The 16711-nt window shown below is 39.8% G+C and overlaps 2 protein-coding genes across 3 annotated transcripts in view; one reads left to right on the top strand and one right to left on the bottom strand.

The window, feature by feature from the left end:
• LOC142955320 (E3 ubiquitin-protein ligase Itchy-like) overlaps nucleotides 1–9495 on the bottom strand; it is an 11355-nt gene extending 1860 nt beyond the window's left edge. The window contains exons 1-18 of the mRNA XM_076096804.1: nucleotides 9376–9495; nucleotides 8163–8233; nucleotides 7674–7815; nucleotides 6967–7091; nucleotides 5958–6089; nucleotides 5536–5584; nucleotides 5214–5392; nucleotides 4615–4975; nucleotides 4325–4420; nucleotides 3840–4014; nucleotides 2938–3007; nucleotides 2717–2801; nucleotides 1809–1937; nucleotides 1540–1612; nucleotides 1268–1339; nucleotides 1070–1158; nucleotides 671–830; nucleotides 307–440 (exon numbers count right to left, since the gene is read on the bottom strand). Of these exons, the coding sequence (XP_075952919.1) occupies nucleotides 307–440; nucleotides 671–830; nucleotides 1070–1158; nucleotides 1268–1339; nucleotides 1540–1612; nucleotides 1809–1937; nucleotides 2717–2801; nucleotides 2938–3007; nucleotides 3840–4014; nucleotides 4325–4420; nucleotides 4615–4975; nucleotides 5214–5392; nucleotides 5536–5584; nucleotides 5958–6089; nucleotides 6967–7091; nucleotides 7674–7815; nucleotides 8163–8187 (2096 nt within the window). The 5' untranslated portion in view covers nucleotides 8188–8233; nucleotides 9376–9495. The remainder of the gene's footprint in view (nucleotides 1–306; nucleotides 441–670; nucleotides 831–1069; nucleotides 1159–1267; nucleotides 1340–1539; nucleotides 1613–1808; nucleotides 1938–2716; nucleotides 2802–2937; nucleotides 3008–3839; nucleotides 4015–4324; nucleotides 4421–4614; nucleotides 4976–5213; nucleotides 5393–5535; nucleotides 5585–5957; nucleotides 6090–6966; nucleotides 7092–7673; nucleotides 7816–8162; nucleotides 8234–9375) is intronic.
• A 769-nt stretch (nucleotides 9496–10264) lies between these two features.
• bloc1s1 (biogenesis of lysosomal organelles complex-1, subunit 1) lies at nucleotides 10265–14467 on the top strand. Of its 2 annotated transcripts, XM_076096805.1 has the most exons (6): nucleotides 10265–10478; nucleotides 10616–10688; nucleotides 10893–10930; nucleotides 11681–11720; nucleotides 12182–12314; nucleotides 12978–14467. In XM_076096805.1, exons 1-6 carry the CDS (start codon nucleotides 10418–10420, stop codon nucleotides 13086–13088), a joined length of 456 nt encoding a protein of 151 aa, XP_075952920.1. In that variant the 5' UTR covers nucleotides 10265–10417; the 3' UTR covers nucleotides 13089–14467. The 2 variants fall into 2 exon arrangements, with proteins under 2 accessions (XP_075952920.1, XP_075952921.1); XM_076096806.1 differs by lacking the exons at nucleotides 10893–10930; nucleotides 11681–11720 and having other exon boundaries at nucleotides 10269–10478.
• Nucleotides 14468–16711: the final 2244 nt, after the last annotated feature.

Below are 16711 nucleotides of genomic sequence, written 5' to 3' on the forward strand. Positions count from 1 at the left end.
CAGTAATAAATGTGGCAGGAGTACAGGAGCCCAGGATATATTGGTATGAACCCAGATGTTTAGGAATTGGGGAACAAATTGATCGTACTTGTTAAGAATATGGTGCTTATATACTTGAATCCAACAATGAAATATCCTAATGAGTGTCTTCACTATGAAACCAGTTTAGGGTACATGTTAAGAGACATAAACGTGCCAGTCTGTTCATCCGCTCGTACAAACCGTCCCAAGTATTTTTTTACATGTCATGTTTCTACACGTCACATCAGCTTTCTACCACATCATGGCTCGTATCCCCAGACCTACTTGATCCAGATGAGCGAGTTGTAAAACTCTGGATCGATGGACTCCAGGTCTTTGAGAGCCAGAGGTTTGTTCAGAATTCGCTTGTAGAAGGGCAGTGAGAAACCTGTGTCGATGAACTTTCCATGGAACAAGGCCTAGAAAGTGAACAAATGTATTACAAACAACAGCCGGAAACAATTAAGATACATTTCTATGAGCCCACGTGTATATTTTTGTCATTTGAGATCTGATCATAAGAATAAAATGCTGTATGATTTAGACATTATGACACAAAAACATGCTCCATCCTGTGGGCCAAAGTAATCATGACATCGTGTTCACTTCAGACACAAAGTCATTGTCTTTTTGTAAATCACGCATGTACCATGGCGATGAAGCGTCCTATGAACTTGAAGTACTTGAGGTGATCGGGGTTGATGTAGGACGCCGGGTTGATCTGCAGACAGTAGTTGTCCTTGCCAGCATACTCAAACAAACAGTACATGGGGTTCAGTACCTCATGAGAGAGCAAGAAGAACCATTCCCTGAAAATAAACAACGGAGGACAAAAACCAATTACGTGGAAGTGCTCGTACTGGTCGAGGTGGTTTGCAAAATCCTGTAGATCAGGTTTTAAGTTAGAAATGAGATGTGCTGTTATTATTACAACAGTTTTTGTATGATAAGGGTGGTGTCGACAAAAACTACAAATGAGAAAAAAACACACCTTAGGAGTCATTCAATAAGACGCGATTGTGCAAACAAAATTCTCAGTTGACATTACCTGGCCACACCTCCGTAGTCCAAGCCTTCCTCTCCAGGAAAAATGATCCACAGCCTCCGCCTCAGATCTTGAGGGTGGAAGCTCATGATCTTCGAGTGCAGACAAAGAAGTACAACAGTTACACACCTCAAACATTAACGAAACAATCCTGCTAAACAGAGACCTGGAACAGAGAAGACCGTTTACTAAAACGATTACCTGTTGAAAGGAATCCTCAAACAAGGTTTTCCTGGAGACGTTAATCTTAATGTGCTGCGGCATCGACAATTGCTGAGAGAAACAAACAAATACTTCCATTTTAGACAATATGAATGCTTTGAAAAACAATGAACATTAACTTTTATCTTTGCACATCATTCGGGGACTAGAGACATGCGTGCCCACGAAGTAGCAGCACTGGAGATAAAAGAAAGATACAACAATCATGGGAGATAAGAAACGCGTTTCAACACCTGCGGTGCAGCACGTACCTGACACCACAACCTGAAGTATTGCACTTTGGCTTTGAAGTCCCTGACATAGGTTATCTGCGGCCCATTCTCACTGCGGAAAAGACAACGAGCACATTTAGTCAATGTATGCACATGTTGTGAAATGGGACATGTTGCTGCCCCTGTATCCCAGCATGCCGTTTAGCGATGCTCTAATCAGGCTTTTAAATCATCATCGTAATGAGGATCATCCGAGAGGTATTCAACTTGAGCGCGTTAAGATTTAGAACATTGAAACAAGAACTTACAGAGAAGATTTCCCTGTGCGAGGGTCGATGTAGGTTGTGGTTCTCCTGTTGTGGTCTACAAAGTAGGGAACACCATCTACTGTGAACCGCATCTCCCAACCCTCTGGCAGGGGCTTGTCATTCAGCAGCCTGAACAACACAAACACACGTGAATACATACATCAAACACATCAACTGTTAAAGACACGATGAACAGATACACATACAATTTACATTGCAAGGGAATCAAATACGTCTTAATTGCAAGGCTTTTAAGACAGAACATATGAACCAGGAAATGTAGAAAAGAATTAAATACAATTTTAAAAGTGCTATTAATATAGACGTAGCAGGACGTCCTCCATTCTGCTCCACAGTCATTAACTAGTGACACTATTTAACAGTGTTGGTGGACACACAACTTCCTCTGAAGTAGCAGTTAATTAAGGATTCAGTGCAAGCACCATTAAAAGACATCACCCCCTAAAAAAACAAACATGTTTGAAACCAAGCAATATATTTTTAAAAATGTATGTTAAACCTTCTGCATTCTATATTTTCAGACCTTTAAGATTGTTTGCATGCGTTTGTCCTGTGATTATCCACCTACTGGTGACTCATACAGGTTAGAATAGCTAACATCCTGGAGCAGATAGAAGTCATTTCCTACTTAAAGATAGTTCATTCCTTGTATTCCTAACCCTAAAAAGAAGGTGCACATGTGTCTCCCCATTCTTCATACGTCACTGCTAACGCCAGCTAGGACTGATTTTCTATGCTCAAGTGTTTTAGAAATACTGGAGCTGAGCAAGTTGCTGACACATTAGCGCCTCTTACAGGCAATAAAACAAAACTACAGCTAAGTCAGGCAGAATCACTTACAGTGATGTCAGTATCAAGATACACATAACACACAGGCATACACTCACCCTTGTGTCCTGGGGTCCTCCCACTGTGTCGCCCGAGTAGGGTGATGGACAAAATACACTCTGCCGTTGGTGTCTGTTCTCTTCTCTGCCATAAAAAAAAAACATGATTTTTTTTTTATATATATAATTCTCTATCAATTGACTGCAAACATCGCAGTGAAAATACCTTTACTGTGTAAACTACAGCTAAAATAAAAAAATAAAAGCTCAGTGATATTTACCCCAGCCATGTGGCAGTGGTCCCAGCAGGTCAAACTCTTTGTTGGCCGTGGCTGCCAACTGGTCTTGGAGCTGAGAGAGAATGGGACACATGTTAAGTCTTAAAAAAAATATATAAATATATATATATATATGCTTCAAAACTGCATTTGTCACAGCATGTTAAAGCAAGAATGTATCACGAAGCAAGGGTAATTGACCTCATAGCATTGTGATTTCTGTTCCCACTGGGTGTTAACATCTCTACGTTCCTCAACCACGTGACTGTAAAAATGCTAGCCATAGCTGTCCATCGTTAGGATCATACGGTCATCCTAGTTTGTGTCTGTGTTAGACCTGAGAACCAAATTAGACTTCAGGAACACTGAGAAGTAAAGATGTAAAGATGCCACACATGTAAACTAGAGATGGAAAAATAAATGTCTCAGATGGGGACGGTTTACAGCAGTTTGTCCTATGCTGTGGAACCCCTAAAAGTGTTCATGGCTTTATTGTGAGAGGATTTATTTCAAGCAAACTAAATAAATATAATAGGTGTGATCTTTGCGATGCATGCACAGACTGCAAGGTCTGCAAGGAACTGTACATTATTGAATGTTTTACACCAAAAATAACGTATTTTGCTCATCGTTACTTCACTCGGATGTTTGAGCTTCACTGTGCAGAGTGATGTATGTTCAGCAGAGTTTGACACTGAAAAGCTTTCACATTCATCTGGTGGATAGTTTCTCTGCGCTCACCATTAATCTCTGTTTAACGTGTACATTCTTTGCATATTCAGCTACTCTACTCCATAAAAACACATCACAAACAAATTATTATTCAAAGCAGAATATTTAAATAGATCATTCAAACAAATACATGTTCAAACTGTGCTTCATGTGCAGTGAGTGCAATCTCTCACCCCATAAATGAACCTCTGGTTGAACTGCTGCATGGCTCCCTGCAGCTGGCTGCGCTGGTGCTGCCACTCTTCATAGTTACGCACCGACTCCTGCGTGGGTCGTTGCCACGTAGTAGTTCGGGTTATGTGGTCGACGTAGTACACCCTATCCATCGGGTCCACCCTGCGCTCCCACCTACAGGACAGCGAAAGTAAAAAGAATGTAGGCCAAATCGTAGCTGTGCCCGAGGGCTCCGCTTGACATTCGTATCGATACAATGCACACTTGTTTTAATATGTTCTGGTATTATTACTGACATTAAATCTAAAAATGTTACAAGTGGACTGGAGCACACCGAGTGATTTGCAGCCTTTAACTGTGCAAACAGAAAAATAAAACATGTCTGGACTAATCTGACATCATTTTTTATGGTTTACGACTGCACACAGTCCAACCGAGCAGAGCACGTTAGTATTCACAGGAAAAAAATCACGTGTGTTGGTACCCTGATGGCAGAGAGTCGGGTCTTTCCCAGGTCGTCCTTTTCTCAATATGATCCACGAAGTACAACCGTCCGTTCTGGTCCGCCCTTTGCTCCCACCTGTAGACACAATGTAAACGAGTGAGCGAGGACAAAGCAAGCAAACTGATTCTGTCACTGACAAATCTAAAATAAATCTTTAAAATACATCAAACTCTGCTCCACGGTACGATAACAAAACACAGAAATATTGCTTGTTAACAGTGACTTCAGTGAGGACTTTCAGAGGCAAGTGCAGTGCCTTGCTCATTTACCCTGGTGGTAAGGGGCCGTTGCTCATGGGTGTGATTCTGGGAGTTGTTGTGGCCAGAGCTGCTGAGGCAGAGGTCCCCGGTTTGGGGCCACTTGCTGTCTGGGAAGAACCTGCGGTCGCTGTCGTTGTTGCTGTTGTTGTTGCTGTTGCGGTTGCGGTTGCGGTTGCTGTTGCTGTTGCTGTTGCTGTTGCTGTTGCTGTTGTGGTTGTGGTTGTGGTTGGTGTTGCGGTTGCGGTTGCGGTTGCGGTTGCTGCTCTTGAGTCATCCTGCTGATTTGAACATCCACTAGCTGACGCCTGAGAAGAACCATCAGATGCTGGACCTTCACTCAGCTCACTAGGGGAGGAACTGCTTGAAGAGGCTGGGGAGAGGAGTGGGAGGATCGCAGAGAAGAAAACCGTTAAATCTGTGAATTAATTCGCAGAGGTGTATTTGGTATGATTGCAGTCACTGAACACAGTGCACACACCATTTCTGTATTTGAAAGATAATCGATGTGTGCGAGAGTGTGAAATGACTGTTGTGTCAAATTATAAATCGCTAATGTAATGTAGCGAATGTCGTATTGTAAAATCTTTGATATCTTGTGCTTTTCCTACTTGGTGAGGCTGCTGGTCTGGGAGGCGTAGGAGGAGGAGGCCGGGCTGGTCTGGGAGGACGCGGGCCGTTGGAGCCCCCTGGAGATCGGGAAGGAGAACCCGCACCATTGACGGCGTGACCATTCGGTACAATAACCCACTCCTCTGAGTCACTGGAGGGGGATGTGTCTCTGCTTGACCTGGGGATCAAGATATTCTCTGAAGTTATTCTACAGGTATACAATGAGTGCTTTCTTTAAGTAAACACACAAAAAGAGATTTGACCCAAGATTTGTACAAAGAAGCACGTATATGTATGCCTATAAATAAAGGTTTACTGCACCTGTTGCCAGTGTCTCCATTTCTTTTTGCAATTCCATTTGGAAGAGTAGCTAGAACGAGAAAGAGACAAGTGACATCATGTACTTAAAACAATTTGGGATGTTACTGCTGGTTATTTAAGAATTGTGAGAAAGATATGTACAGAGAGGCACATTTCATAGTGAAAAACTAAAGTATGACAAATACGCCGATCTCCATACATCTGTGATGAGTTAAGTTGGTAATAAAAGAAGTGGTTAAAGCCTTTTTTTTTTTTACAAATACTGATGACTATCAGGCAAACTTAGAAGGGCAATGATGGGAGAGTCTCTTAAAAGCAGCTAAATCAATAGATTTTTGTAAATCTTTGCATAGTTCATGTGCTCAAATTGTTCCCGTGGTCGACCTAGTATGGTGGGTTTGTGTCTGTGTGTGGTTCTTTACCATGTTCTTTCTCTGCCGAGGCAAAGGTTTCCGGGTCTACCTGCATGCCGTCCAGACAGACCGACAGGTCGCCAACAACATCCCGAGGGTCTCTGTCAGAGCACAGCTGCAGTGTCTGCACTACCTCACAAACTGCAGAGGGTACAGAACACAGTGTTAAACAGGTGCTTGTAATTTTGCAAGACTGACATCACGCTTCATCACAACAAAATGAAAACAGATGATGCTGAGGCTGCGCTGAGGTCGTAGAAATTACCACTAAATGTACATACTTTTCCCAAAAAAAAAAATAATAATTTGTCCCTTTGTAATCGTCTCTTTCTCTGGGTATTTGAGAGTATGGGGCTCTATGGCAGCGTCTGTCACTCTTGTCAGCTCAAACCACTTTAGTCACATGGGGTGTAACAAGCAGCATGGCCTCCAGGGGCTACTGGCAAGGTTTCTTAGAATCTTTTTTTACTCTCTGCAAATGAAAAGGAAGCAGCTACATAGAGCAAGGACCAGCCTTTTATGTAACCTGCTTTGCTCATGCAGAGGTGAGCCATTGTATTATGCTGTAAACACAGTCCAAGCAAGTGGAAGGTCATAAGGTTAGGTCTGAATCCCAGGGAAAGGAGAACCTAGTGGTTACTGTGCATGTTGGTTTTTATGCTCATCAAAGCCCAATAAAGCAGTCTCATAACAAACACAGGCAGATATGTACTCTTACACAAGTGTGCAGAGTCTACAATGTGTGCAACATCTGCCAAACACATTACGCGGCTGATAGACGTAAACACAAAATTAATACTGAAAGTGAGATTACAAGGGATTCACTTTTCATTACCCTGAAATAAAGAACTTTGTCCTGAATGTCTCTTAATACTCCGTGGGACTCAACCCGAAGAGGCTAGACAGTATTAGCTCCAAACTACCAAATAGCCTTGTGCTAAAACAAGATTTATAACACAACGTTGTTGGTTTGACTTAAGGAAACACAAGATTAGCAAGGAGAGTCATGTGAACTCACGTTTCAGGTCGTTAGCCTTAAGGCTCTCACTGATCTCCAGTAGGCCCACTCCCAACAGGATGTCTGCTTTCAGTGTCTGGTGGCTCCAAACACGAAATATCAGCTTGCTGACCGGAGTAACAATTCTGTAGATAAGCAAGAAAATGACAAGATAGTCACCACCAGAGAAAAAGATGAAGGATGGTTGGCACTAATGCTGGAAGGATTCATAGTCGTCGTTTGTTTGACATCACTGCAGTTCTATAGAAGACCACAAGGCAACTGTAAGACGTCCCTTCAAGGATTTAGGGTGGCAAAAATAGACACATTTAAAGATTTGAGGTACAGTGCTGCAGAGATTTACTAATAAAATGCCCCTGAGGTGGTGTATTAGTTTCACCAGTTACTTACTTATTTGTACACACTGGGCCCTATCTCCATGTCACAGAAACCACAATAAGGTTTAAAGTGTTGGGGGGCTGTTTTCATTCAGATACATCAAATATTCATTCAGCCCTCCAAGTATTTTGACTGCCCTCATTGACACAATCACCAAAGTCCCAGCTCAGTAACATTACAAAAGAAACAGACCTGCAACTAAAATGCTAAGAACCCCACAATGTTGTATGTAGTTGAAATTCAGTTCAAATGAATCATATTTGTATTCCATCATCTGATACTTAATAACCTGATTTCTCTCCTATGACAGTAACAGTAGTCATACTCACACTGTGACAGCCTGTTTCCACTTGGGACTGTGTGTGTTGTTGCACTTCTCAGTCCTCTTTGACTGGCCATCCACGGTTACCTCGACATAAGGGCTGGGACCAAACCAGTTCTTTCTGTTTTCCTTCAGCTTGGCTGAAAGCACTAGAGAGGATAAAACACCACAGTGAAATTGTAGGTAGTGTAACTTTCAGTAGATCTGATCACAATGGATCAGAAGTTGCATTTGGTAAAGATGCAACAACTTGCTAATACCATGAACATGAATACAAACCACCACTTCCTGTAGCTTCGCTGTATTGAAAACAACAACAGTCAGTGACAGCTCCAAAAACATTTTTTTAACTACAGGAACTTAAACATCACATAGCCTTTAGCTTCCTATGGCCAAAGTCAGACAATACTGAACTCTACAACAATTCATCAAATCTGTGTCTAGTTTTAGATGATAAGTGAGCTTACAAATATTGCAATGACAACTGATAAGTTACCTGTGACTTGTAATTGGGCCTTCATGGTTCATCCATAACACTGAAGCCTGGTTTGGCTACACCGAAAGGATCTGCAACAAATGCAACCAGTGACACCAGATGTAAACATGGGGCACTCTGTGCAGGTAACCTTACAGAGTGATTAGGCTATTGGGTTGCTACTGTCACTGGAAAATATAGCCTGGCTTTACATGCGATAGCAGGTATGGATTGATGAGACTATCTAACCGAACAAAGGGGTGTGTACGGTTTAGATATCTGGAGACATTAAAAGAGTTGCATTGTGGCGATGCTAAATCAAATATATGACCTAACTTTTGATCTTCACAATAAAATCTAAGCAAAACATGTCATGTGAATTTGCTTTTTAGTATGTATTTAAACTAAACTGTGGGCACGTTTTTACATAATGTTAACTGTATAATAATCACACTGAAAGGCAATGACATTTTTATTGAACCTTATTACTGCCTGACACTGTCTAAGTCACCGTGTACAGTATTATTTTATACACTCTATGTGGATTTAAGATCATTTTAATGTCAGACCACTAAAATGCATGTTTCCCAGTGACATAGTTAGCTTAGCTATTTCAAGAAACCACCATGTAACGTAACCATAACGGAAAATCCCATCCTTAACTTGGCTTAAGTAAGACTCACTAAACCGTCCTTGCTAATCTTAGACACTATCCTTTGGCAGGACAATAAGTTAACTTATTTTAAATACTAGACAACAGGGATGGGTTACAGTTTAACATACACATATTAAGTAGATATCAGACAGTAACATAAAGTTGTAAAAGAGGCGACGTGCGCCCTGCTATCTGTAACATGAAGGCAGTTACGTTACAACTGTAGCTTAGTAGCGTTATCTGTCATGTTAGCAGGGGGTTAGCCGGGAGATTTGTTGTCAAGACAACTTCAAACACGACCCATTAGAAGAATAACAGTTTAGACCGTGATATTGCTCAGGTGTATTATGGGCTGTAATCTAACGTTGGGTGTTTTTTGTGAATAACTGAGAGAAACCGAGAAGTTCCACCACCTGGGGCAACTTTGTTCTCCGACGTCCTGAACAGCAACGCATAAGCTAACCGTGCATTAAGTAACGTTAGTAATGCTAACACCATACGGCTCCTCACGCAGCTTCGATCGTTCAGCCGAGAATATATCCTTCTCTTCGGTGAAAGACTAACGCTGGTTGACCATACCTGACAGAAGCAGACGATAAAGAGCCAAGCAGAATTCAATTTCGGCTATTCCTACGTTGTTGACAGCCTGCCATCGCCATAGCCTTATGTTCCGCTAGCCAGAACATGATCAGGTTTTCCGCTACGAGTTTTTCACAATAAAATGTTGCCTGATCTGATTTGCAACCTCAGTAGCTATTATGGAGTGTATTCATGGCACTTTGAGGACCGTGAAATATTGAACGCTCTGGAGAAGCTATTGAACCTCAGGTTGCAATTGTTATACTTTAAAATTGAGAATAATATTTTCTCTTTTATTACTTACATTAATGATGAATGGACTGTACTCGGTCATAACACCAATAATGACCGAAGCCTGCCAGAAGAAATGTGTGTTGCTACCTTTTTCCCCTTTCAATCATGTCTCTTGCCCATTGGATGTGTTGTGTAATTATGTTATTTTACTGAACATTCTTGTCTTCTACTTCACAATTTAGTTATAACCATTGCTATTATTATTATTATGTATCATTAAACATATTAGTAGCAGCAGTAATCGTAGCAGTAGCAGTAATAGTAGTAGTCGTAGTAATAGCAGTATAAGTAGGCGTTGTAGTTGTAGTTGTAGCAATAATAGTGTTATTTACACTTTTATTTTGAAGGTTAAAACGACATGACGTTGCAACTGATATTGACGTCACCATAAAACTAATTTTCCTAACTAAATTATAAAATAAAGAGCGATTACATGCATTTTTAAATTCTGGAGCTACCATTCAGTCTACTAACGTTAGCTGGTCTGATCCCTACACTGTGTCTTGCGTTAGTTAATAACAAAAATATAATATCATTGCATTGATTATGATAAATGGTGGCATGCGAGACGCCATTTATTTGGCACGCCCACTCCTGTCCTCGAGCTAGGTCCCGTGATAGCGGTTGTAACATTACAAGACAGCTGATAGCATCTCCAACGTCTCTGGTTGTATAGCCATGTTACTCAACCAACGTTAGTTAAAAGATAAAAAAATAAATTGCAAATTCATCTCCACAACCACTAAAGATGTTGTCTCGTCTGCTGAAGGAGCACCAGGCGAAGCAGAATGAGCGGAAGGAGCAGCAGGGTGAGTGACTGCTAGCTGGTTAGCTATCATGCTAATATATGCTAAAAACAAAGCCGATAGAGTGTCTCAGACGGCCCCGTTGGTACACAATAGTGCTGGCGAATTAGTTGTCTGTGTTGATCTTTTTACTTGCACAGAGAGACGCAGACGTGAAGCTATCTCTGCAGCCACGTGTCTCACAGAAGCTCTGGTAGACCACCTCAATGTCGGGTATGTAAATCCTGCTCCTACACCCCTGCTGTCTATGTTTTTGTCATAGGTCTGGCAGACATCCTGCTGATTTATTTCATAGTTGTGGAGAGGTAGTGGTAGGATATGAGATGTATTGACATCCTGGCACCCTCACTAAGTAGTGAGATACGTCCCAGTAAAAGGTATACTGCACATCATTCTGTCAAATTCTTGATTTTACAGATTGTTGCCACCTGGTTCACAAACACCCCCAACAGAAGGTATCACTTATATTTAGTTTGACCTGTTGCTGTAAATCATCTGCACTAGTTTGTACAGTTGGCTTAAATGATGTTGTCGTAAACTTTAACTACGATTATTTTATTCTCGATTGATCTGCCAATTATGTTCTCGATTACTCAAAATGTCAGGATACTTTAAATAAATTCCTGTTGCAGTTTCCTGAAGCCCCATGTGATGTCTTCAAATGTCTTGCTTTGTCTGACAAACATTCCAAAAACCCAAAGATATTCAGTTAACAATTATACAAAACACAAATGTTTGGTATTTTTGCTTGGGGAAATTACATTTTGAAATGATAAATCAATTATTAAAATAGTTGGCAAATCATTTTCTGTTGATTGACTCATGTCAGCTGTAATGATATTGAGGCTGTTTTAGCAAATATTTTTGCTATTGATTAATCCGTAAATTACTAATATTATAAGTGTAGTCAATAAAATGTCAGACAATAATGAAAAATACCAAATCCACTGATTTGTTCCAATGATTTTTTAGCTTTAAAATCTAAAGATATTCAAGTCAAAATGATAAACAGAAAAGAAAGGAAATCATCACTTTTGAGAAGATGGAACAGCAAATGTTGAAGATTATTTTTCTTTTTTTTTTTTATTAGCTAATGATTTCAGCACCACCGTATTTGTCATGGTGATAGACAATTAAGGTTGCTACTGAATATTAAATTATATTAATTTTATAGTTTAAAGCAAATTCTCTTTGTGTTGGTCCAGTAACAGTGGATGAATACTGTACCCCTGCTCCTAAAACGAGGTATATGTTCTGCTGCTGCTGCGTCATAAACACGTTCCCTGAAGTCACAGGTGTAGATTTTCAGCTGACCCACCAACACCTCTGTCTGAGCCAGTAAAATAAAGCCATACATTCTTGGCAGTGTGTGACACAACCACTAATAGTACATTGAGATTGTTGACATTGTGAAAGTTGTGATGAAACCAAGACAATCAGCTTAAAGAACAAGAGTGGGATGCGGTGTTTTATGAAAACGCTTATGTACTAAAATCCCTTTGTGACTTGGTAAGATGTCGTCTAGTTTGAATAACACAGTATGTTTTCTGTTTGAATGGAGAAATTGATATGATTTAGATTTTGCACTGTCAAATACAAATCCGCCCCCACATGCAACAACATATTTATACATAATGCTATATTTTCATGAATAAGTGATACTGTAGCGCTTCATTTTTTAAAAATCTTTTCCTGTTTAACTTTAGAGTTGCCCAGGCATACGTAAACCAGCGTAAGCTCGACCATGAGGTGAAGACTCTCCAAGTGCAGGCGAGCCAGTTCTCCAAACAAACTGCTCAGTGGATCAGTATGGTGGAGGGTTTCAATCAGGCCCTAAAGGTAGGATACACTGTCCATGAGGCTTTTCTGTCACGTGATCTGCTTATATAACCTTTTATACAGTCTACAGCTGTCAAATCAATAAGTGCCCTTACTTTTCATGGCAATATGAAAAGTTGTTTTCTGTAAACAATATGAGGTCCCAAATATCATATACCTGATAGAAGCACCTGCAGTCAGCATCACATTTAATTAAATTAAATGTTTGGTGTATTATGAGTTGCTTCAGCACTCTGTGTGAGTGACCGTCTTACATTATACTGAGTACTAAGACTCGGTGTTAATATCACTAAGTATTGCTTAATGCAGACACAACCATATATACTGTCTTATCCCACTGTGCACCTTGTTCAAATATAAATAATACCAAAAACATTGTCTTGTTGCAAACTTGTTTTGTTCCTGAGGTTTATATTTTACTAATAGCAGATTAGTTTAATTGAAGGGCCCCGACACAGGTCCTGGATCTGAGCGAATTCGACAGCTGGTAAAAGCAATTCATGAATGAGTTTCCACTCCCTCTGCAATTACCCAGCTTATGTCATCCTCACAGGGGAGACAGGGTGTCTGGAAATGATGCATGTTGCCGGTCCTGATAATAGGCAAGACTGATCGACATACACTAATGATGCTACTTCTGTTTCTATACTCTCATTTGAACAGGAAATTGGGGATGTGGAGAACTGGGCCCGCAGTATTGAGATGGACATGAGGACCATTGCCACAGCTCTGGAGTACGTACACAAGGGTCCACTGCAGTCTGCTTCCTCATAAACTTCATGCTGGGATGTTCACAGCTGAACCTAAACACTGGAATGAAGAGCTAGTATCGGCAAAAATGCAAGCAGCGATGACTTGGCTCGTCCGCAGAGTGTAGTAATGCTGACGGTTACTTTGTTCAGTGAACTGCTGACAGTTTGAAATGGGTCTAACATCTATTTAGTGGTGACTTCAATTAATCAATAACATTCTGGCAATCTGTTATTGAACGATGTGCTATGTCAGTATGGAGTTTTGAAGGCGTCGCATATAAAATCTTGTTTCACCTGCTTGTCACAATTGTTTGCAGTTGCTAAAACACAATTTCTGAAACTAAGGCCCACTTTGTTAAAACTAACCGTACAGAAAACATTCACAACATACAAAATCGGATATATCTTACAATTGCAAAGACTTCACTCAAAACCATTTAAACATGTCTTTCCACATGCCAACTGCAGTACAAAACACTATTATCTGAAGTCTTTGACATTTTTATAACAGAATCAGACACAATTTTATTGAACATAACTGTATTTGTAAGCAAAATTCGGTATATTGCAATTACTTCCTCTAACTTTCTCTCCAAAATTGTCTCCATTGTTGTGCAGACCAAAGAGCAAACCTGAATCCTATTTATAGTGTTCCAGCCATGATTTCTAACTGATCTCATTGGTTACAGGTGTATTCACATGTGCAGGCGACTTGATAATTAAATGGTATTTCAATAGCAGTGTTTAGCAAACAACCCACAAAGGCTTTTAGTTTCTGAAAGATGTGTTTAATGTCGATATCCTTGTTCAGCTATTTGCAAAAACTGTGTTTTTTAAACTTAGTGCAAAGCAGAAAATGTGCTTATGATTTAGCATACCTGGTCAATATATTAGCTACATGAGTCAGGGGTTTCAATAATTATGATACAAGTACCAGTTTTTGTGTCTTAGTAATTGAAAAACAAAAAAATATGCTTAAGGGGTCACAGACAAATTGCCACCGGCCTCAACGCTTCTTTGTATACATGTACACATTCTCGAGCATCAATATTCTGCCTCTGTGAGCGATCACGAGCCCGAGCTCTGATCAGAGGACGGCCATGTTTAACCAATGACTTGTCTGCGTTCTGTGTTTTAGGGCAGTGTTCACTGTCGCACCTTGTACAATAATAGCGAGTCATTAAATTCTTTCAAGCGTATGATTATCGACCACAGTGATGTTAGGAGATACTTGTCTGTCGTATCTCCTAAAAGCGTTTTATAGGAAGGCTTCTTTTCAGCACCTGATACTTAAATTGTGTGTATATTTTAATGTATTATACGTGATTTACTGTTCTTGTCAGACAACTTCACTAACTTTTGTTCCCGTTGGAACATTTTTTTTAATAAAATCAAACAATACACTGGTGTAATACATTTAATCGACCACATTTCAAGTGTGTATAAATACAAATGTTCACAACAGCTGTGATATGAAAAGACAAATTAGCATGAAGGTAAGTTTGAGCAGGCTATACTTCAAAAAAGATCCTCTGGTCTGGATGTTAAAAACTCACAATCTGTGTCAGTAGTGATCAGGAAAAGTACCGGAACTGTGAGAGCGCTGATGAGCATTTACATTTGAGTTAGGACTCTCAGACTTTAACACACGTTTGATGCTTTATAGTTCTTAAGGACTTCCGGGTCAAGGATTGGAGTTTGGGTGATGGTTTAATGGTGGCCTTTATGAAAACAGAAGGTCAAATGTCAAAGTAGTAACATACATTTACGGTTTAAAATATTGTAATAAAACTACTGATAATCCACTAACTATTATAACTGGATAAATAGCTTGGCTATGGTGATTGGATTATTAGTGGAAGGTGTGTCGTGACACACGTGGCTGACTGTTAAATTCACTCATGTAATTGCAGCCGTGTTGGGTAACCAATTGCATAAATTCATTGCATAATAAAACAATAGAAAACCAGAGTCAAGATGCAGTTTGCCCTGCGATGAACTGGCGAACAGGATAAGCGGTTTGGATAATGAATGAATGAAAGATGCAGTTTGTAACACATGATCCTTCAGTTTGAGTCTGTCGTCACGCTCATATCCGCAGTTTAATATATGTCTTTGTTCAAGACAACATTTTGACAAACGTCCTTCCGGCAAGTCTAAAGGTAGTTTTATTATGGAGGATGCATTTGTGAAGCAAGTCACATTTACACAAAATACTTTTCCTTATTATTGCATCAGGGTTTTGTTGAATAAATACATTGATAAGCCGCAATACAATGTACAATACAATGGCCACTTCTTGTTAACGTTCAACATCTCTGCAGTACCAGCTGACCGGTCTCAAAACGTGCATCACAGAGTGCAGTTACAGAGTATACTGCACATATTGTTTCAGCGTTAAGACTGATATAATAGGTCAGTGAACAAGGGGGGCCAATGAGATTAAACACGTTGTTTAAGGGTACACGAGGCTTTAACATGCAGGCTTATTCTAAATTTGTTTTAACACTCTTAAAACATAAAGTACTTATTCTGTATACCCTGAGAACCACCAGGTTCTAATAAAAGGAACGAGCAAGATTTCATGTCGACTTCTTCAAAGAACCTGATGTCATGAAAAGTAGATCATGTACTGCGAGAACTTACCCAACAAAAAACAAAGTTATATGATATCCGACTTCACATTGTGTTCAGAAAGTTGTGATGTTTGCTGTAATTCCCACCACTCTTTCTTTCTTAAACTCACACACACATGCACAGACCCAGTGGTTACGGATTGGGGATTACCAATTGCGGACTTGTCTTAAAGGATAAACCAAAGGGATAAAGCCTCTCTCTGACCAGCCTCTCTGAGTTAACGCAGTAGAATAACCTGAAAGGGAAAGGGAAGAGGACGGATAACTTGTGGAGATCCATCACTTCTCAAAAAGAGGAAAAGGTAGGATAATATAGTTTTTATGAAATTAACTCTCTTACTGTTGAATTAAAACAAAGTACTTTCTCATTCTTGTGTGCTCTGATTTATTTTTCTGCTCATTAAACTCTGTAATATTGACAATGACCCCAATTTCCTGTTGCGAATGTCTCATATTTAATCCATGAAACAATTCATTTACGAGTTAATAAAAAAAAGCTTACAGCAAGCAGTAGCCTAATTGGGGTTTGAGTTTGAGTAGTTTTACCTGCAAATTATATTGATATACTGTATATATTTTTGAGGTATTCTGTTGTATTTTTCAGAATATATTAACTAGTGTTGAGAAACTAAATTAAATGTCCCTCATTTTATAGGGTCAGTTGTGTTTTACCTAATGTTCTCAAGCTAACATCAACAATATATAAACTAATTATTAATTAAAACTTACTTAAGTCTGCAGGCAAATTTGATTTCATGGATAAAATAGGCCATAGAAGTATCTTTTAACCACTAATAAGCTGGGGAACTAATTGGTTTTCAGCTAATGAGCAGCATAAGCAGCTAGGTCACGGGCAGTACATTTATGCTTCGAAACAATGTGCCCCTCCCTCCTCGGGTCCCCCTCAATCCCAAATACCTTTCTTTCTCCCATAAGAGTATTAACCAAAGATTTCTCATGTGAGAGCAGTTCAATATTTCAAGGCGCTCTGTGAACGAACTCATTGTTT

This window comes from Anarhichas minor, unplaced genomic scaffold (assembly GCF_050575085.1).
Source record: "Anarhichas minor isolate MPS153535 unplaced genomic scaffold, ASM5057508v1 ptg000023l, whole genome shotgun sequence".
Taxonomy (NCBI): Eukaryota; Metazoa; Chordata; class Actinopteri; order Perciformes; family Anarhichadidae; genus Anarhichas; species Anarhichas minor.